At 36.9% G+C, this 20,781-nt stretch overlaps 2 protein-coding genes across 4 annotated transcripts; one reads left to right on the top strand and one right to left on the bottom strand.

Moving 5' to 3' along the window:
* Positions 1-6: 6 nt before the first annotated feature.
* On the top strand, positions 7-2,312 carry GLRX2 (glutaredoxin 2). 2 transcript variants are annotated; one of them, XM_065842068.2, is made up of 4 exons: positions 7-182; positions 567-633; positions 1,306-1,482; positions 1,825-2,312. In XM_065842068.2, exons 1-4 carry the CDS (start codon positions 22-24, stop codon positions 1,954-1,956), a joined length of 537 nt encoding a protein of 178 aa, XP_065698140.1. In that variant the 5' UTR covers positions 7-21; the 3' UTR covers positions 1,957-2,312. The 2 variants fall into 2 exon arrangements, with proteins under 2 accessions (XP_065698140.1, XP_065698141.1); XM_065842069.2 differs by having other exon boundaries at positions 11-178.
* A 369-nt stretch (positions 2,313-2,681) lies between these two features.
* RO60 (Ro60, Y RNA binding protein) lies at positions 2,682-20,772 on the bottom strand. Of its 2 annotated transcripts, XM_071810282.1 has the most exons (10): positions 20,522-20,772; positions 15,106-15,705; positions 14,407-14,627; positions 14,010-14,156; positions 12,786-12,923; positions 12,347-12,463; positions 11,544-11,657; positions 10,988-11,134; positions 9,634-9,712; positions 2,682-9,551 (listed from the first exon to the last, which is right to left on the bottom strand). In XM_071810282.1, exons 2-10 carry the CDS (start codon positions 15,683-15,685, stop codon positions 9,439-9,441), a joined length of 1,656 nt encoding a protein of 551 aa, XP_071666383.1. In that variant the 5' UTR covers positions 15,686-15,705; positions 20,522-20,772; the 3' UTR covers positions 2,682-9,438. The 2 variants fall into 2 exon arrangements, with proteins under 2 accessions (XP_071666383.1, XP_071666384.1); XM_071810283.1 differs by lacking the exons at positions 2,682-9,551; positions 9,634-9,712 and having other exon boundaries at positions 11,551-11,657.
* Positions 20,773-20,781: the final 9 nt, after the last annotated feature.

Raw genomic sequence — 20,781 nt, 5'->3', positions numbered from 1 at the left:
CGCCCCTTCCTCTTGGCGGCCATGGCCCTGCAGGGGGCGCTGCGCGGGGCGGTGGGGCTGCGGCGCTGTCTGGGAGCGCTCTGGCGGGACGTGTGGCCGAGCGGCAGGGGCCTGCGGGCGGCCTGCGGGCCCTTCGGACGCACCTCCTGGGAGCAGCGGCCGTGCAGGGAGCGGAACGGCAGGTGCTGGGACCGCTCGGGGCTGGGGGGCGGCCCGGCTGGCAGGCGGCGGCGCAGGGCAGCGGGAGCAGCGGGAGCCGCTGCTGTGGTGGGAGCGCGCGTGGTCCCGCCTGCGAGAGCCGGGGGTGAGGCTGGGTACACACTGGCAACTGCGTTGTCCTTGGGAAGAGTGAAGTATTCCTCTTATAAAGGCAGCCTTTCTGATTACAGTCGGTATTTTCAGCTTTATTTACAGGCGTGTGAGAACCAGCACGGCTGTAGGTGCTGCACCTGTGGTGCTGCATTTAATGTATAAACAAAACAGTACGAAGCTAACATATAATTTGTGAACTATAAAATGTGTCATTTGTTTGAAAACTAGAATATCTGACCTTAATTTCTTTTTAGTTTTAGAATGGGGAATAGTGTGTCTACTGTAGGATTGTCTAATGACACTGCTGCAAATCAAATACAGGTAACATTATTTATGCAATTCTTACTTATTTTCATTATTTCTAGAAGCCAGAGGTACTTAAAAGCCCCTATGATTTATAAAAACAAATTCTGTGTATAGCTCTGCATGTTGCAGTCGAGAGCCTGACTTTCTGGGTAGGCAGGTGGGAAGCAATGTTTATTCTGCTGTGAAAGTATGGGACACATCCCTGAAAGAGCTGCTGGGCCACCATAGAGGTCTTCAGAGCTAATGTGAGGTGGGTATGTTTGGCACCCCCCCACAGATCATGATATCTTTTTGACAGATACCTTGATGGAAGTCACTGTTATGCTTCTTTTAAAGAAAGGCAGCTCATCCCTTGCCTTAAGATTCTTGTGGCTCTAGATTAGAATTTGGGAGAATTTAGAGGCCAAACCAGCTCTTCACTTTACCTTAAAAAACTGAGAATAAAGTACAGTGTTTTGGAAGATGCTTCAGAAGTAAGCAGCTGTTGCTGCAGCATGGCTGGGAACCCTTCAGTTGTCCCTGTTAAGAATACCCCAGAAAGCCTTTTACAGAGAGTAATTTTCCTGTATTTGTTACCATAATATCAGATTTTTAACTTCTGTGTCTGTTTTCGTGACTGTTTGATACTGCTAAAACACAGACTTAAAAACAAGGCCCACTGACTTGAGTGTTCTTTTGAACATACAGGAAATTATTTCAGACAACTGTGTGGTGATTTTCTCTAAAACAACATGCCCCTACTGCAACATGGCAAAAAAACTTTTTGAGGACATGAATGTAAATTATACAGCTGTAGAACTGGACATTAACGCAAATGGAAGTCAGTTCCAAGATATTCTTGAACAGATGACTGGTGGCAGAACAGTAAGTATATTTTCTTGCATGTGACAAGTGAAGTAGGAACTTAGATTACACGTGTTCCTCATGGATTGTGACCATATCAAGGTCTTTTTTTTTTTTTTTTTTTTTTTTTTTGAGATGAAGCAAACTTGGGACACAAGCTCCTAAATTAAAGGCAGTTTCCCATCTTCATAAATATTGTGGAAGCTTAGGAGTTGTACAGTACTATTAAGTATGCATGTAGAAGAACATATATGCATATATAAGAACATAACTCTAGTGTGGATAGTAGAGTCCATATGTACTTGCTTAGATTTTATTTTTTTTCCCCAGAAGTAACTAATGCAGTCTTCATTATCTTCATAGGTCCCCAGAGTTTTTGTCAATGGGACTTTTGTTGGAGGTGCTACAGATACTAAAAGGCTCCATGAGGAAGGCAAACTGCTTCCCTTAGTTCATCAATGTCAAGTGAAAGGAAAATCCCAAACAGCCATCTAGCTCAGCCTGGTCTTCCTTTGTATGAACAGAATTTCAGACAAGTTAAAAGATCAAAGATTTACCGTGTCAGTTGGACTCAACAACTTCAAGCCATGGATTTCTGAATCGTAGATGATGCACTGACACCGACTCCAGGGATTCAGGAAATTACTTTGGGTCCTTGCCTACATTTTACCACAAAAAAAACTTGTAACTCTGGGGGTTCTGAGCATGAGACAGTGAAGTCATTTTATTGCTGTTACATCCTGTTACTATGCTTTGGAGAAGTACTGACTGTACAAGCAAAATCTTGTCAGGTTTTTTTTGTTGCAAATCAGTTTGCTTTTCTGTTACAATAAATTGTTAGTTCAATTAAATGGTGCCTTTAAGTGTAGTTCTTATCTGAATCTCAAGTAGTAATCTTGAAGAGAGTATGAAGCAAAACAAGTTTGTGGTGATAGTGCTGTATGTATGTATGTCTGCCTCTCTTCCATTTCACTGTGATCACGTAGCTATCAAATTGGATGTCTGGTTGCTATGGAAAAGGCAATGAAGATTTTCACCACTTGAGGGGGGCAGGTGATTGCTTTTGTCTTTACTCTGCACTACGAAGTGTCAGTCTGTACCGTGTCACTCAGGAATATCCTTGTAGGGAAGCCGGACAGGTCGCTGGCACTGAACTGTGCAGCTACAAACTACGTTATGATCAACACTGTTTTGAAACTTAAAATCAAGTAGAATGGGTCTAATATGCATAGAGTTTATTTAGTACTTAAATTCTACAGTCAGAATGCAGTTTACTAGTAATTTTAACTTGCAGTTAAATGTCTAAAAGAAATGTCTAAAATTCAATAGTTTCAGTACAATGTACACCCAAAGCCAGAACAGGCAATGTCAAGACTCTTGGTTATTTCATGAAAGTTCATATGCAAGTAGAAAATTATATCACATTCTTCAGTAAAAGGGACCATTATACTACTAAAGGTGCACAGTTTAGAACAGAAACATTAGTCAATCTATTTTTACTCACTTCTTGTGAATAAGATTTCTGTTATTTCCATTGCTTTCAGCACGGCATGCACCTCAGCTTTTTTCCCCTCAAGGAAAAACGCATCCCATTCAATTCCAGATAACAAGGGCTGTAAGAGTATCATTTACATTTGACAGCTGCTTTTTTGTGATGTGGGTTTGAAATAAGTTTAAACCACATCATTTGTAGAAAGTCTTTAGTATAGTTTCCTGCACTGTGCATCTTTAGCATGTGTAATGAGTTCAACACACTGACCTTGTTATATTTTTATTATTGCGGTTTACTGTATTATGCTAGTTCCATCACTGCCTTATTAAAATTTCATTTAAAAGGACACGCTCATCAACGTAAACACACACAAATGTGCATCTCTCACTAAATTTATACTTAACAAAACAATTTATTTTGCAGATACAGTGGTAACCAGGTATTTTTTTCTCTGTGTAGAATTCTTAGGCCAGTTATGTTTTCTCAGATTAACAATAGTCTTACACCTGAAAGCTGGTAAATCCATCATGTAAAAATAATAATAGTATGCAAAGAAATTTTTCAAAGACCTTTTAATTTTGTTCCCTGTTAAAAAAAAAAAAAAAGTCCCAAAACAGTAGTGTAAAATAACCCTTTGAGTTCTAAGTTTCAGAAATCCCAGGGCACTGTCACTTAAGGCAATATTCTATTCCAATAGTTGAGAAAAGATGTTGTATGCCTGCAGGTCCAAGTGAGTGCCCGATTATAAAAGAAGTTATGTCTTAAGGCACTCAAAGGGTTAATTGTTTATTTTTAATCATATTAAGGCTCCCCATCCAAATAGTTTCTCATTAGTTTCGTATCATTTCATAGAAAGTAGCAGCAAGACAGTGCCTTCATTACTGGATGGCACAAAGCCATGTCATGTTTAAGTTATTTAAACATGATATGGTGGTTAAAGTGTGGTTCTACTCTCGGAAAAAAAAATAAAGGGGGACTCAAAAATATTCAGTAAAATTTTCCATACATTTTACTTAGTGTTGTCTCCAGGACGAAGCTGTTTATCTTACAATAATGCTTGCCCTGGGATGTGAATGTTAAAAATTATCCACTAAAAGATTCTGTACTTACACTTAAGATGTACCTGCTCATCCAGCTTAAACACCACGCTCCTAAGGAGTGGGTGAAGCTGGAAATAAGAGATCAAGTTATTTAACTAAGCAGACAGAGCTCTGAGCACACCCATCTGCTGCTGCTTTATACAGAATTCCGTTTAAAGAGTAGAACTGCACTTTTATAGGCGAATGTAATAGAAAAGACATTTTTAACTAGTTGTGCTTAGCTCTAAGAAGCTGGTAACATTAGGAAAACAGCTTTCTATGTTCATTATTTGTTAATGAAGCATTTATAAAAGTTCTCAACATACCACATATATATGCAAATCTATATATTAAAACTTAAATTCAGAATGCAGAAATACCTAAAGAAACCACGATTTACAGTATCAAAATTATAAATCCAAATGTAAGCACACATATTAAAAGATACCACACCTTCTGCTGAAATTAGCTAAGCTTAAATTTTAGCTCTCAAAGTAGCACATACATAATCCACTGTCCTAGTGTTTTACCCTTCCCCATAACTCTTACTCAGCAATGTTGTACACGACACTGTATCATGGCAAGATGAAGTTTCTACCATTGCAGTAATAGTCATTACAAACAGCTTACTTACAGCATATTTGTCCACTGTGAAACATTGCAAATAACAAAATAAACCTCAAAACCAATGAAATGCTTACAAAAAAGATTAAAAGCGCAAGCAAGACAAATGATTCTTTGCTTAGGCTTACTTCTACATCCTATTCTTTGAACATTTGTCTAATCAATACTTCAAAGAAACTGCTTGTTTATCCAGAATATTAATTTAAATGTTTCCCTACTTCTGCATATTACAGTAGCTAGATAATATTCAACAGTATGGAAAGCTCCAACCCCCTGAACTAACTCTAGAAAGAAGCTTTAAATTTGAAAAGCCAATTTTAAGCAGTTATTTTATAAAAATAAAGCCACTCACAGGCAGATGTTGGATTTTTTTAAAGAAGCAATACTTTTGTCACTGATCTTTACACAAAGTTTTACCAAAGATCTGATAGATACAGCAAACTAAATGTTTTGTAAGATATTCATATAATCAAAGAAATGTAACAATTTATCCATTTTTTAAAATTAAGATAAATACTATTACATCAGTTCACATATCGGTTATTTAGCTAAGCCAGCACACTCAATGAAGAACAGAGGGAGGAAAAAAAAAAGGAATGGATGAGAGCTTGTACGTGAAAAGAGATTCAAGTACAGGTTTAAGGTGACAAGGAGCTGAGAAAGGAGAAAAAAAGCTAATATTAACAGAGAGAGGGAAGGGCAAAGCAAACCGGTAAGACAAGAAACAAAATAAACGGAAGCAATTCTAATGCTTCTGGTACGGTGGCTTTCAGTTAGGTATGTGGTTGAGCAGAACAGCATTTTGCAGAGATTTCCTTAGTGTTTTTACAGACAGAGCCATTATTAAAACACATTTCCAAAATTGCTGGTGTACTTTTTAAGCCAAGAATATATAGTTCATCGAACAGCCTTTTAAAGCCATGCCCATTTATGGGCCCCAACTAAACAACAACAAAAAAGAACAACACAACCGCCCTAATGATTTATGTTTAACAAACAGTTTTAAGAGGGATTTTAAGCAGCAAGATATTTTAGCGCCAGCTTTTAGTGGCCTCCACATAGTGGGCACTTAGACCAGCCCTGCGGACTTCAGATTCACACCTACTTTTAGACTTCACTTTTTTAAACACAAAGGAAAGTAGGTAAGCCCCTGTATTTTGTCTGTCACCTAATTCTACGAGAAGCCCAAATTCTCCTCCTCTTTGCTACAGGTCTTAAACTCCTGACACAAAACTCTATTTCTCAGCAAAATTATTACTGTCTATCCAATTTATTACACAGTGCTGATGTATGTATTGCGTGATTTTTAAGAAATCTTGAGTGCCTTCTGCCCTCTTCACATTCTTGATCGTATCCGTTCCATGAAGAAACTTGACCTTAACCTTCATCCCTTATGGTCCTTCATTACACAAGAATGTTTTACCTCCCCTGTGCTTCCAACCATTACATCCTTTTGTTCTTTCTGATGCTAAAGTGCCTGAACATTGTAATCTTAGACCTAATAGTCTACTACTTAAGAATTGGGAGGGGGTCACAGGGCAGCCCAACTGAAAGCCTATTAATTCTGTCAGACATCAGGAAACCTGCATTAACCCAGTCTGCAGCTGCACTCTGCGTTTAGACCTTTTTTTTTTTAATTAATGTTGTGAATAAACTTAACTAACTTGTCCCTGTTCCATTTTTACTGGTACACTGCAGTGCACAATTATAGCCCCATTTTTATTTTGTTAGTCAAAGTGGGGGATTGGACTAGATGATCTTTTGAGGTCCCTTCCAATCCCAAACATACTGTGATACTGTGAAGTGTTCCTCCAATGCAAACAACACTATTAATTTGAAAAAGTCCATGTCTCCTCTTTGGTGAAAGGGGAGGTCATTCATTGTATACTGAACTAATGCTTAAGCTTAGCAACTCTGCCTTAGCTCACTTACTGTTTTTTTTTTTTTTTAACATTACAGTAATTATTGCCACTTTACATGTCCAGTTATCAAATTGGAAACTATCAGCTTAGTAACTAAAGACTAAAATCAGGACAAATTTGTGTTATGGCAAATTAGTTATGCTGTCCCCTAAAATTCACTATGTGGGCAGATGAAAGATCCAGCCTATGGAAAAGGAATATGCAGCATCATTATTCTAAGGCCCTTACTGTGAGATAATAACAAAAGCAAACTGAAAACAGGAGAAACAAAGGTCACAACACTACAAAGTTTCAGCTCTCTGCATTAACTTCAGCTTCCCCTCTCTGTGAAAATCTTAAAGGAGCAGATGTCAAGCTGATCTCATGGGTGCAAGTTTTACAGCAGATAACCAAACCACTTAGAATATTCTATTTCTAACAAGATCTTTTTAGCACAGAGATATGGCAAATGTTTAGGAGCATATTACATCCTCCAGCATGGACAACTACCTTTAACATGGTGCACAGCCATCCAGTGTCAATAGATACAGGGAGCTACATCTTCTCTAAGTTCTACTGAAAAGTTCACCTTCACTTACACCCTAATTCGAGGAACTGAATTTTAAACTGGCCTGCTTTCAAAGATGCAACACTACTAAAACCACTCATTCAACCTGTTAGTAACTAGTCTAATCTTTTACTTGCAGTAAATTTATGCAATTAGCTGCATAAAGTTACTTGAAATACTTAAGTTTTTATTTTATTTTTAGTCCAAAATATTTCTATTACTTCACAAATACTACTCCAAATAAGAAAAAGTACTTGTAAAAGATACTTATCTATCAGTCATTTTCAACACTGCTAGCTTAGAAGAAACACCTAGTCAGATGTTTTGACTACTGTGCAATTAAAAACACGTAACCACCAAAACCAACTCCAAAACATCAGTGCATTTACTTGAAATATATTGAGTAAAAGAGGTTACTCCCCATATTCATGGGGTTTATTTAGAAAGGAGACTAAAAGTGGTAAGAATTTTTTCATAAAATAGGTAATTATCTTTTTCCAACTCAAAGTGCTATGTCTCAGCTGTTGTAGGAACACTTGTTTTTTCTAGATGTCACCTGGCAAGCTGGTGGCAATCCCATATTCTCCAAGGATCCTATCAGAGCTGAATCATAGGAGCAGTGATAATTCAGGAGTAACTACATTTGTGTCCACTGAAAGGTAACTGTCCTACCATCAGTTCTTTAAGCCATGATTTTAATGTCAGAAAAAGCTTCCCTCACTGTCTTCATGTGTTCATTAAAGTATGTAGCAGAATACTGTCAATAACACGTAACCTCAAGTTTTAGCACCAAAAGAGATATCCAACCTACAGAATGCAAGCTTTGAAATGATAATCGATACGTTAGAGGCGTAATGAAAAGCGTAGTATCAAAAGTATAACATGAACTTGAATTTCACATTTAAAAGCTTGGGTTTTAGGCAGAAAAATATGGTCTTACATATCATTTACCACAACTGGGTTATTTTTATAAATAATGATTATTTTCAAATTAACATCAAATTCATTGCCATCAAATTCATCAGCCAGAATTAGCATAAAAGAGGCTGACATACATTTGTCTTAGGGGAAGTTGTAAAAGCATCACTAAAAACCCTTTTTCATCTTCTAAGATTGTGATCTACTAAAGAGATCTTTTAACTTCCCCCCATGCACACATATATAAAAAACACACACACAGAATTAAATACATATACACATGAATTGTGATCAATTCCTGTTCCAAAGTGATATTTGCTAGCTTTATCCTTATTTATTCACACTCCTACTATTAGACTGAAAAAAAAAATCCAGTTTCAATCACTTCCTAAACAAGATTTTGAGAACATGAAGGAAGCAACTGTACATTTAATAGAAGTTTTTAAGAATTGGTCACTATAAACCAGAGGTAGTTTTGAAAAAATGTTAGCTTGAATTAATTTAAGAAAACAGAAGTAGCGTTTATCTACAAAAAGGTTCTAAAAAATGAAACACTCTCCTGTTAGGAAGATTGTTTCTGTATTACTGAATACATTGTTTTGAAAAAAATGTAGCTATTCGTTTCTGGTTGTTACTGTTCAGCTTTCAAAAGCCACCCAAGACACATGCACTTGTTGATTTTTCTCACTGAAAGTGTGCTGACGCTTCCTGAAGTTATAATGTGGACTCAGTGCAGCTTCCTAGGCATTTCCAAGATCTTTTTCTACTAAAACCATTTTTTACAACTTCCGGTAAAGCATATTAGTTCTAAAATAGTGCTTCTGAAACTGCATTGAAACTGCCCCTCAATTTATCTAAAGAGCATTAATTACACTTTACGCCTGAAAACCTAGACCATAATCTAGACAGAAAAAGATCAGCATGAGCTCTTCCACTTTCAGTTTTATCAGTATAAAATTTCACCAACTTTTATACTGTATCACAGTCACATGGTCTCACGTGTGCCAGAAAATACTTCTTTTGTAGATTTGAAGTGTAACAATGGAAACTGTTGAACCTTAGTAATTAAAAATATAAAGACTTTAAGAAGTCCAAAGAAAATTTCCTCTCAACAAAGCTGCTGTTAAACCAACATTATTAAAAATACTAAACCCACTTTTTTTCCCTGCTCTATCCTAAGAATAACCCATCAATTTATTCTTGCAAACAAGCATTCCACAACAATGGTGGGGGGAAAAATTAAAAATCTCTCAGTATTTATTATCTATTATAAATGAAAGCCAACCCTGTAGCTACTTTTAGCAAACTTCCCACTGTTATTTTAAGTTGTGTGCAACAGGAAAAAAGAGAAAAGAGATTCCTTATCTGTTTTTCTTGTTTTCCCTTCACAAAAAGTTAACATTCTGATATGTGTATAATGTGCCATATTCTAATACAGTACATTTGGCTGCGAGTTCCCAGGGTGAAGTCTGTTGCCAGCAATGGACCCACTGGGAGGAGCAAGATGCCTGGAAAATTAAATCAAACCCAAAGTGAAGTTTCGAATAACATCCAAAGCTCCTGTATCAAAGCCACATATATCCAACATGCCTCTGTCATCTGGATCTGCGATCGTAAAACCATTTGAGGTCATTCCACAAACAATCAATTTAGCAGGAATACCCATTTTCTAGGGGAAAGAAGAACAAAAACAAAAATCAGAACACACATATACAGTAACTTTAACATGACAGAGATATTGCTATCTTGCTTGCATAAACCACTAGCTGCACAGGCATATTGATAGAAACTAGACAGGCCTTAAGCAGAAGTGCAGACTACCTGTTCATGTTTTACTGAAACTGCAGTTGGTACATTTCAATAAATAAAAATAATTACAATGAAGTATATTAGTACAGTTCTCCTGCAAGACTAAGATTCAGAGATTATTTAAAATGTAAACATCACATTTGCTATTCTGCAGTTCACTCTGAGAAAAAACTTTCAATAATAATAATCATCAAATCACTTAACAGGAGTTAAATAGTGTGCTTTTGTCTAAGGCAAGGACTTCAAAATAAATACAACAGCTGTGGCCTGAACAATTCTGCTAATTGAGTTGAATTTGCAGGTTAGTAACCTGTAAAGTAAAGCAAAGCAAGCAGCATGAAGGCCAGAGTACGGAACTCTTTGTTTAAAGCACAAATTTAGAAATGAGAGCTAAACGCAACTAAGAAAACAAAAACACAGTGGGCAAGTTAAACATTTTTGGTATTCATTTCAGCTTGGTGGGCATGAAGTTTAATGTCTACACATACAAGCTTGCAAAAAAGCATTTTTTGGAGTTCAAAAAAACAGTTCCCTGAAAGCATAAAGGATTGGTTGCTGATTAAATAGGAGTTCCTAATAGCAATGTGCTTGGATAAGGTTTTTTTCCTAATTCCATTTCAAGATTACAAAGCTTGGAGTAGCCCCTTTAAAGCACAATGAGCTTTCTTCACAAGATAATCTCACCTCACCACCTCATCCTGTTGACAGTTTCCCTAAAGACTTATGTTCATTACTTCATGTAAATTTTGTGGTATCTACTGCAGATATTAAATTTAATTATATGAGCCGAATTTCACTCCGTAAGAACTTCCTACAAAAAACTTATTCAATCAATTATACACAGAATGCAGTAATTCATATATTCCCTGATTGCTAAACAAATTTTTATTGGTGTTGCAGTACATCGAGCAGTGTAGGATAATTACAAATCCTTTTAGCAATTCAGTGGTTTTAAATACGCGCAGTTAGTGCAACATGTGCACTAATTCTGCCTAATTGTAGAATATCAGTTTTTAACAATACATAATTGTTTAGTGAAAAAAGCCACAACTAGTTCAGTCTCTAAACCATTTTTAGAACTGGCAATTTTTTTGTACTGTATTCATAAATTATAAACAGTCAGAAGTGTATTTACCTCTCTGTAATCTCTAAGAGCTGTTGCAGGATGAGTATTTCCAGCAAAGGTCTCATTATCAGTAAATACAATGAAGACATCAGCAGCTGTCTGAGTTTTTTGAGCCCATATCATTGGAAGGGAACAATCGGTAGTACCCATTGGAATCTTAAAAGAAAAAAATACATATACATGGAACCGTGAAAAAATGACTTTTTACATAAGCTTTGTGTCTTATCACACACAGAGGCTTCTTTGTTAAACAACAGGTCACTTATTCATTTCATTTCAGTTTTGTTCAGGGTTTTGTTTGTCTGTTTTTTAAATACTCTTTTCAAACTAAGTCATTGTGACCCAACGCTGCCAACCTAAACTGCAATGTTCAATATCCAGCAGTTGAAATAATGACATTTGTTTGACTTTCTTTAAATAAAAGGGAGAAAAAAAAAATCCAGTGTTTTACTATACAGATACGAACTAAACACAGTAGTAGAATTGGTCACAAAGAAAAGACAATGCAACTGCTGAGACTTCTAAACCCTGATGTTAGCTTTTTTTTTTTTTTTTTTTTACATACTTCATACATTTTCACTAATACTTGAGGTAACGTCATATCAGCTGTCACTGGGCAAGGGACCATTTCATGTGAAAAGGCAACAATATGGGAATCCTTCTCAGTACGTGCTACAACCTGAGAAAGGAAGAAAAAAATAATTTAGTTGTAGTATTCAGAATTTTTAACGTCTGAATCAAGGCATTCCATACCAAAACCACGACGACATATCCTTTTGTATTTAAGTCAACATGGCTCCTTCTATGCACTAACGCTTCACTCTACACTTTTTAATATTCTGTAATATTACTACAAATAAACATTACAAAAATCAGAGCTAAAGAAATGCTCTTATTACTCTAAGTAGAGATACTTCCATATTTCTGCTCTCCGCTCTGACATAAACACTAAGTGTTTTTACACACAGAAGTCTGACTTCTCTATAACACAAATACAAAAGAAGCTTTAGAATATCAAATTGAGGGAACAGCAATTGTGATACAAAGGCTGTATTGATAACTCAAATGTACACAACAGTTATTCCAAAATTTCTCAATCCAACCTGTATTATTCTACGAATGCTTCTGAAAAAAATTCAAATATATTTTCAGCTAAGAGAAGTGAAAAAGCAGCCTTGACCACTTCAATTTATACTGGAAACCAACATCTTCAAATTGATCTTTCTGAATTTGGTTGCCAGTAGCTTTAAGCATCTGGTCCATCAGTGAGGCACAAGTCACATCTTCTAACCAGCTTCAGAGCTTTTCTTATCAAAAGGGCAGCTCAAGCTGCAAATAGTTATAAGTAAAAGAAATCAAATGCCTCACCATACACATCACTGCTGCAACCGTGCTAGCCTTGAGCACACTGCCCAAAACTTTTTGCGTCATCGATGCACTGACATCAACTGCAAGTATGAAGCGTTTCCCTGTTGGTTCAACTGTCTAGAAGGAAAAAGGCAAACAAAAGAAAATAAGTACACGTAATTAATATATTCATTTCTTGTTCCTCCTTCTGCTTTCAACCCTAGAAGTGGGGCTTTTTTTTTTTAATTCTTTCTGGGGTAACATTAGGACAATAATGTTGCTGAAAGCTGAAAATACCATGAAGTTTTGATTCTTTGTTTAATAAAATCCTAATTCCTAAGATTTTTGTCATAAAGTTTCAAAATTGGTATCCACTCAACAAATTTCTCCATATCATTTTACAAGCTTTCAGAAAACAAAGAATTCTTACAAAGCGTAAAAAACTGAAGAACTACATTACCTTGAAAGTTTTGTAAAACGAGGCATCTAAAGCTTCTAAAATGTCTTCATCGGGACGCCACCAAAGCTTCCCTCTGCTTCCGTGTCCAGCTTTGTAGGTTTCTAATGCAACCAAAATATGGAATGGATGTATTCTACCCTAAAGGCAAAAGAAATCAACAGTAAGTTATTGAAAATCTGAACTCCTTACGAAGAAACAAACAAACAAACAAAGAAAAAAACACACAAGTAGGAAACTAAATCTAAGATCCTACTACAAAAATCCCTGGTTTAATATATTGTTCCTTTAAGTTGATTAAATTTGAAGAGTTCATGCAGTCTTCACACAGCTATTGCATTAACTGATACTTATCAGTTACTGGTAAGGGACTTTGTTCCCTTTCCAGCATCTTCTAATGAATTCCAAATGTTATCTTAGGCCATCACCAGAATTTTGGAGAAATTTCACATCTCTGATTGTCCAGTGTTATCTTCTATCACAGGCTTACAGTGAAACAAAGTCCCTGTCTGGATGAGGGGAATGGAGTTGAGTTAGGATAAGAACAAACTTTAAATTAGTTTTGTATTTATTTTTTGTTGTTCTCAACTCAAGTATGGTCTTGAAGAAGTTAAGTGTCCTGATTTTAATCTCCTCAACTCACAAAACTACTAGAAAAAGCCACTGGTCTTCTCTTTCTCCCATTAAATTCGTGAGAATTTTGTTCTGTCTTTGGGGAACCCTTTTTTCCCCATCTTATTTTCTTACTACTTGGATGGATAGTAAAGCAATCTGAAAGGAGAAAGTCTCCTTATTCTGTCTTCTATTCCCTCTCAGCTGCTATGCTAGTTTCTTCATTCATTTCCTAGGATCCTAGACAAGTGACTTCCACTCAATTTTTAAGCTGTTATTACTGATTCTAAACTACAAGACTTGGAAGCAATGGATGAACCCAAGAGGCAAAGCTCACCACAGCCCTAATTTAAGAAAAGATCCTAGCTGTCAATATACTTAATTTGTATAAAAGTGTCAGAAATGGCAGGGAAGGGGGAATCAAATGAGAACCGATAAATACAAGTTTTAAAATAAAGGTGCAAGTATTCTGCACTACAGTTTTTTAAAAGGTTAAGTACACATTTCCTCCAAAGAACTTCCCTTTTATTTTCTAAAGAGGTTGCCTGAAGAAATACAGTTTAGGAAGAGACTAAAAACCACAAGGGCTGGCACTGATTATGAAAAGGTTCTTGCCTTTTTTAGCAGTTTCTCATTTCTCAGTCTTTCACACACTATCGCCACTTCTGAACCTTGTGGTTCAAGCACTGAATTTGCTGTCAGCTTTCCTAAATTTTTCAGCAATACAGAAATGGACATCTCCTTCAGCAATGCCTTCCAAACCTATGACCAAAAAAAGAGAAGAAAAAAAAAAAAAGATATTTCCAAACTACAAGAACTGACATCTGTACATTAATTAAGTGTATTTTAAAATAAATGTATAAGTCACATGAAGACCTTCGTTATTTTAAACTAGCCACTCGGGTAAATAACTTTGAAAACAGCATAAGGGCTATTTTTTATGGAAGTCTGAACTTAAGACTCTGGAAAGTGTTACTCTAAACAGAATACAAAGCTAACGAAGTTTACCTACCTCTTTAGATTTCAGATGGTTTGTCAGGAGATGCTCTCTAACTAGACCATATTCCTCTATTAAATGAGTAACTTCCAACTCATCTTTTGTGCGTTTCACTTTCTCCACAGCCTCCAGATACTTTAAGAGTTTTTCAGTCTCAGCAGAAACTGCTTTGTCTTTATAAGCCTCTTGGACATCTTTCCACCCTTTGGTAATGTATTTAGTGACTACAGCAATTCCTATTGAAAATAAAAAATATGTTCCAAGCAGGATTACCATGTTTACACTGGCATTTATCACTCTAGCAAGTAAATGAGGTAGCAGGTTTCATTCTTAGACCTGTGAACCAGCTACAAAAAAGGTCAGCCACACACAACTTAGAGCAGTAGTTTTAGTTACTATATTCTCCTTAGAAGGGAGGACCCTAACATATTTGAAACCAGCAGACCTTCCCAAATAATGAAACAGGAACAAACTGAGAGAACTGTATTATTTTCTCTTGACATAAGTGAAGAAAAAGAAGGAACAAACTCTGTACCTTGAAGATAAACAGGTCAATTTCTGATACAAGCACTCAGGGTTTTTAAGGTATAAATTACAGTATATTATCACTAAGAAATCATCGGTCTAAAATGGTACCTGCGTTTCCAAAATAGTTCCACAGTAAATATAAAAGGTTTAAAACACAGTCTTTTCAGGTAAATAAAAACTTTTTACCTTCACTGGCAGGTTTTAGGTGGGACAACCTCAGAAGATCTTTATGAGACCAACCACTCCTTTGTTTATATTTTGTAACTGCTAAAGCAAGAGCCATGCCATTCTTTCCATTGTACCAATCTGCAACAGCTTTCCTCAGTGCACGGCCCCACATGCCACATTTCATGCCCTCCTTCAGATCTTTTTTAAATTGGACGAAAGTAAAGAGATGGGTTGGTACGCAACACACCTCAGGAACAGCTTTAAACGCCGCTTGTTTCGTTTTTGCATCAGAACACTGTGAGCAAATTGCAAGAGCAAAAAGCAGGGGCTCCTGTTTTGCTGCTCTGCCTTCTTGACTAAATGTCTTTATTTCTTGAACAACTTCACAACCTCTACCCTCTTCAATCAGTCTCATTAAAGCTTCTGCATTTCCAAAGCCCAGCTTCTGCTCCTTGATGTAATAAGTACCACCTTCTGAACCAAAACACAAGAAACGTTGCAGTCGATTCATGTCAGTAACATGCCACACATAAGCACTTTCAGAGTTCGGCACATGCTTTTCATTTAGGTCTGGCGCTTGATTTTCCTCATCTTCCATTGTTTACACGTCCAAGAGGCCTGTTAAAAGAATAATGAAGTTTATTAAGAACTATTGTGAAAACCTGATGACTGTACTCTTTTATCACTTCTTAATAAAGTAAATGTATCTTGACTATACAGTTGTAATTTTTACTTCATAGATTTAATAAATGTGCAACAATACATATTAGGGGAAAAGAAACAAGAAAACAAGAAAATCTCTGTGTTACAGTGGTGACAAATTTACTTCCTTCAAGCCAACTTAAAAACTACTTAACCTCAGTAAGTGGTACACAGAAAACATTGCTGGTGCTATGCCCATTTGCCACTACCACATTACACCACTTTCTTGGGTAGGTTTTGTTGCATACTAAATTGCTCAAAACTCAGATCTTGCCCTACTGTATTTTGCTGAAGAACTGGTAATATTGACCAAATGAAGAAACACAATGCTAAAAGAAACCATTGAAATACTGAAAACTGTTAAGTCTGAAGACTGTGCGAGAGGTTAAATATGGTGGGCTTCAGTGAGGCTTAGACAACAGCTTTTCAACAACTGACAATAGCTCAAGAAAAAAAATTATCTTTACTGCAGACTCAGGCTGCTGTTTCGAGAGACACCGAGAAATAACACAGACATAACAACAAATTCTGTACTGCTTTATATTTGGAGTTACGAAGAAAAACAAAACAAAACAAACAAAAACCCGCAAACAAACAAACAAAAAACCAAACAAACAAAACCACAAACAAACAAAAAACCAACCAAACAAAAAAACATCATTAAAATTCACAGGATTTCAGATCTTTATATACTCTCAAGTTGCAAGAGAGTTCAGCAGTAGGCAACAACACTGCACTTACTTGTAGAACATCTAGCATGGTAACATCCAAGCCATAACATTTAAACTGAAATAAATGTAGTTGAAATTAAATCAGCAGGGTAAGAAAATTCATCATGATCACCACTATCTCCAAAACATTAATATGCCAACAATAAATTCCGTTTTCTCAGTTCTCACAAAACAACAAAAAGACACCAAATAGCACCAAGAGGTCCCATTTAAACAAACAAAAAAAGCACAAATAATCTAATCCATCAAACTGTATACAGATCTTAAAATATGCACACACGAGTGACATTTCCAAGAAATCCACTTGACAATTATTAGGTATTGCAGATATCAACTTTTGTCGTGCTTCTTTGGTTACGGAAGATAAAAGCCATTTTGCTTCATTTCTCAGGATAAGCTAGAACAAATACATGTCACTAATCCAGACAGAGATTTTTCTTCCCCAGTTCAGCTAAGTAACATACTGATTTACAAACAACTGTGCTGTCTGCATCCAGAATTAATTAACAGTCAGCACTGCTCCCATTATATTCTATATACTGCTAAAATTGTAAAAATAGAAGCCACATGCTGATGCCTGGTTTTAAAATGCAGGTTTCGGTCAAAAAACAGCTAAGAAATTTCTTCCCCGTATTATGCAGAGCACCAGTGCCCAGCTATTTTTCTTAGTGCTTAAATATTCTAATCATGTTTCCTGCCAAACCAATTTACACACACATCATGCTTGAGCTGACTTTTTCACTGTCATCTGAAGCATGCAAATACACTGAAAATAACAATGGTGGCATTTGCAATGCACTAATAGCATACTAGTATGTTTTATTGTCAAAATGCATTTTATTTCAAAACTTTTCAATCAGTTGGTTTTACTAAATTGTAGGTAACCTTTCATAATAAACATAAAAAACCCAAACAAAAAAAAAAATCCTGAAATCACTGTCACTATCCTTTAGTTTATTTATTAGAAAAAAAAATTACGTGGAAAACACTGAAAAACACCACTATCTTGAAGCAAAAATAAGAATGGGAAGCATGCAGGATCATGTGTGAGTAACCAGATGTCCATATATATATATGAAATCTTGAGAATAATTTCTTGTTGCGTCTTTCATACTTTGCTATAGTAAGTATTACTACATTAAAATAAGGCTAGTGGGCAAACTCCTTCTAGTCACCTATGGATTATCAAGACTTAAACTGACCTGGAAGGACCATGCCTTTCATTAAACAAAGTATTTATGACCACACTCTGCTGATTATATTAAGAAATACCAGCACTGCTTTCAGTATTTTAGAGCTTTTTCCTACATTTTTCCATTTGCACAGGTTCCATCTAATATGTCCATTTCGTTTTTAATTCTCACTTGAAGAGTGCAACTTGTCCTCACATGCTTAGTTTTTTAGTCACTAATACAAGTTATCTATGCCAAGTATGGGAACAAATCCGAAATGAAGTAATTATAACATTTCCAAAATTTTAAATAATATTTATCTGATCTGAAATCTAGATTTGTTTATAAAATACTGTAACACATTATCAGTATTTCCAAAGGTAACATCCTGAAAGGCAAACAGTTTCTACTTCATTGTTACGTGTGAATATGCAGTATCATGTTAACTCTATTGTATTAAAGAAGTTTAGAGCTAATCATCAGAGAAAAAAATTCTCCTGCTGTACTTCTCTATTACACCATATAACAAGCCTAACTTACTTAATAATGGATAATTTTTATTTCGTTTTGCATGGAGTAGACTTTTGTACAGACTCTTAGCATTGAAAAGGGGTATGTGCATCGACAAGCATCTGACACAAACATCCATATTTTAAAAGATAGTTGTAAATGTACACATCTAGCTTTTCTGAAGCTATTTCTAGGTTTTTTGAAGTTTAGCTCTCTAAGTTCTTTTTAGGAACATACAGGGTGTTTCAAAAAGATGGACGCAATTTGAAATCACTGTTTTTTTGAAACTGGGTCCATCTTTTTGAAACACCCTGTACTATGAGCTACAAAGACACAGGCTGGTACAATTTCCACCTTTTGTAAAGCTTCATTTTCACTCAGCCCTCAAAGTCTTCTTCTCAGATGGAACATAGCATTTCACAATGGAACGAATTATCTGCAGTACTTATCCTATTAAAAATATCTACAAGTGTTCTGAAACATTCAATAAAGCCATTAATGTCTTCTGATAAGCAATCTAGGATACAAAACAGACTTATCTCAAAGTACTTATTGCTGCCTCAGAGTTAAAAGAAGCTTCAAACCAACACAAATTGTAAATTCAAATAAATCTATATTTTTAAAATTACCCTTGAAATCTGCAATAGCTGATGCAAACCAGTGTTCTCACCACAAACCAGCCACACCAGAAGTATGAAATTTAAACTTCACCAGGGTCTATTGGAAAAGCACTTACTCAGTGTTGAGTTATTTAAATCATGTCAGCCATTTTTAACTCATTTCACATTTCAACCTTACAAATTTGCAAAGCTGTTCCCTCCCTCTAATCAGTCCCTTTCCTCTGCCCAGACCTCAAGATTATTTTCGCCTTTAACATCTGTACAACACATAAACCTTCACCCTCACAAATGGATAAAGGCAAACATGCACCTAATGTACACTCTACCATAACTCTACTCTTCACCTGCAGTGGTGAACTTGAACTTCACTCACAGAGGATTTATGAACTGTATTTTGACTCCATAAGCATTTCCAGTTTCTGAGTTACTTGAATGCAAACAACACCACAAAAAGCCTTGATAGTCACAGACTAGATGCTTCATAACAAAAATTGCTGAGCTACAATTCATGGTTGCTCATCATTATTAATGAAAGAGAAAACACATTACGGGATTTTTTTTTATATATATTCCAAACACCTGTTAAATTATCTATAAGTAAAATACGGCTTTGACTGGTCTGAAACAGCCTATACAGCACTCACATCTTGATCAGTAAGTCAATACCTTTATATTGCTGTACCACAACATGACTGAGTTTTACAGGTTAACCTTTGTTATTCTCTATGACTTTTACAATTCACTCCCAGTTTTCCTAAGAATTGTCTGACAGTACAAGTTTCAGGCTCATATAAAAAAAATAGAAAAAGCACAAAGTTTTAATAGAACCACAGTTTTAAGTTAAATTCTTAAATTTAACTACTATTTTAACTAAGATGAAGCAAACTTTGTAGTGAAAACATATGGAAATAACCTTTGAGAAAGTCAGATCTTTTATGATAAAAGTGTACTGACATCTTAAAAACGCTTTAAATTGTCTTCAAATACTTCAAAACTATATGTACTTTATTCTATAAGAAACTGCATTCTCCCATTCTGCTCTCAAAATTTTTTTTATGTATCAAACTGAAGATGATAAATAACGTCTCCTAGTTTATTGAACAGAAACGATAACCATCACTCTGAAATATGCTTGTAACAATATATCTGCACTACAGCAGAGCTCTGACAATAACGTAAGTCTTCATGCTTCAGAAAAGAAGCATCTCTATCTAAACAGGAATAGTAGCAGAACATTCTCCAGCTCACAAATGCCACGATGACCAGTGTGATGACAGCACAGGAAATACAACACTATGAGAACCACACACTTGGTCAAAAAATTCTACCGCAGAATTTGCTTAATAAAAATGTACTGACTGGAGAAAACAGCATCTTAAGTTGATACTTGACAACCTGTGAGTGTAGCTGTGAGTCTCCATAAAGAAAATAAATACAAGTGATGAGTAAGCTGAGAAGCAACCCCAAAGGACAGGCCCGCTAATCCCCTCAGGCGCAGGTGCCAGCAGGAGATACCCACGGACAGACACGGCCCCTTGGGATTCCCTCCGCAGCCGTGTCAACCCCGCCGCAGAGGCCACCCGCCCCCGTCGGGGCTGACCCTGAGAGTGAGCCCGCACACCCACCGCACCGCGGGTTGCCCGCCCGGGACGGGCTCGCGCCCCCCACCCTCAGCGCTCCCTCGGGAGGCGCGACTTGCCTGCGAGGCCGCGGCCTGGGAGGGGCCGCGGGGCAGGGCCTGCCCGGGCTAGCACGGCCTCCAACGCCGAGTAGTGGTGCAGCCCCGGGGAGCTGCGGTGGGGAGGGCAGCCGGGGCGGTGGTGGAGCCGGCTCCGGGCGCGGGGGGCAGGCACGGCAGGTCCCGCTCCGGCCGCCGAAGGCTCCGCGTCTCCCGCAGCCCCGCCCCGCCGGCGCCCCGACAGCATCCCCGGGACCCGGATGGGGCCGCGCCCACCGCCC

Source organism: Patagioenas fasciata, chromosome 6, assembly GCF_037038585.1.
Source record: "Patagioenas fasciata isolate bPatFas1 chromosome 6, bPatFas1.hap1, whole genome shotgun sequence".
Classification (NCBI taxonomy): domain Eukaryota; kingdom Metazoa; phylum Chordata; class Aves; order Columbiformes; family Columbidae; genus Patagioenas; species Patagioenas fasciata.
This window is presented reverse-complemented; position numbering and strand designations above follow the sequence as displayed.

Bases quoted from the DNA above. Each gene is read 5' to 3' on its own strand.
- GLRX2 (XM_065842068.2), top strand. From the start codon at position 22: ATGGCCCTGCAGGGGGCGCTGCGCGGGGCGGTGGGGCTGCGGCGCTGT. The intron at 183-566 runs GTGCTGGGACCG...ATTTCTTTTTAG, and splicing joins TGCAGGGAGCGGAACGGCAG to TTTTAGAATGGGGAATAGTG. The intron at 634-1,305 runs GTAACATTATTT...TTGAACATACAG, and splicing joins CTGCTGCAAATCAAATACAG to GAAATTATTTCAGACAACTG.
- RO60 (XM_071810282.1), bottom strand. From the start codon at position 15,685: ATGGAAGATGAGGAAAATCAAGCGCCAGACCTAAATGAAAAGCATGTG. The intron at 14,157-14,406 runs GTAGGTAAACTT...TTTTGGTCATAG, and splicing joins ACCATCTGAAATCTAAAGAG to GTTTGGAAGGCATTGCTGAA. The intron at 9,552-9,633 runs GCATGTTGGATA...TTAATTTTCCAG, and splicing joins CGCAGATCCAGATGACAGAG to GCATCTTGCTCCTCCCAGTG.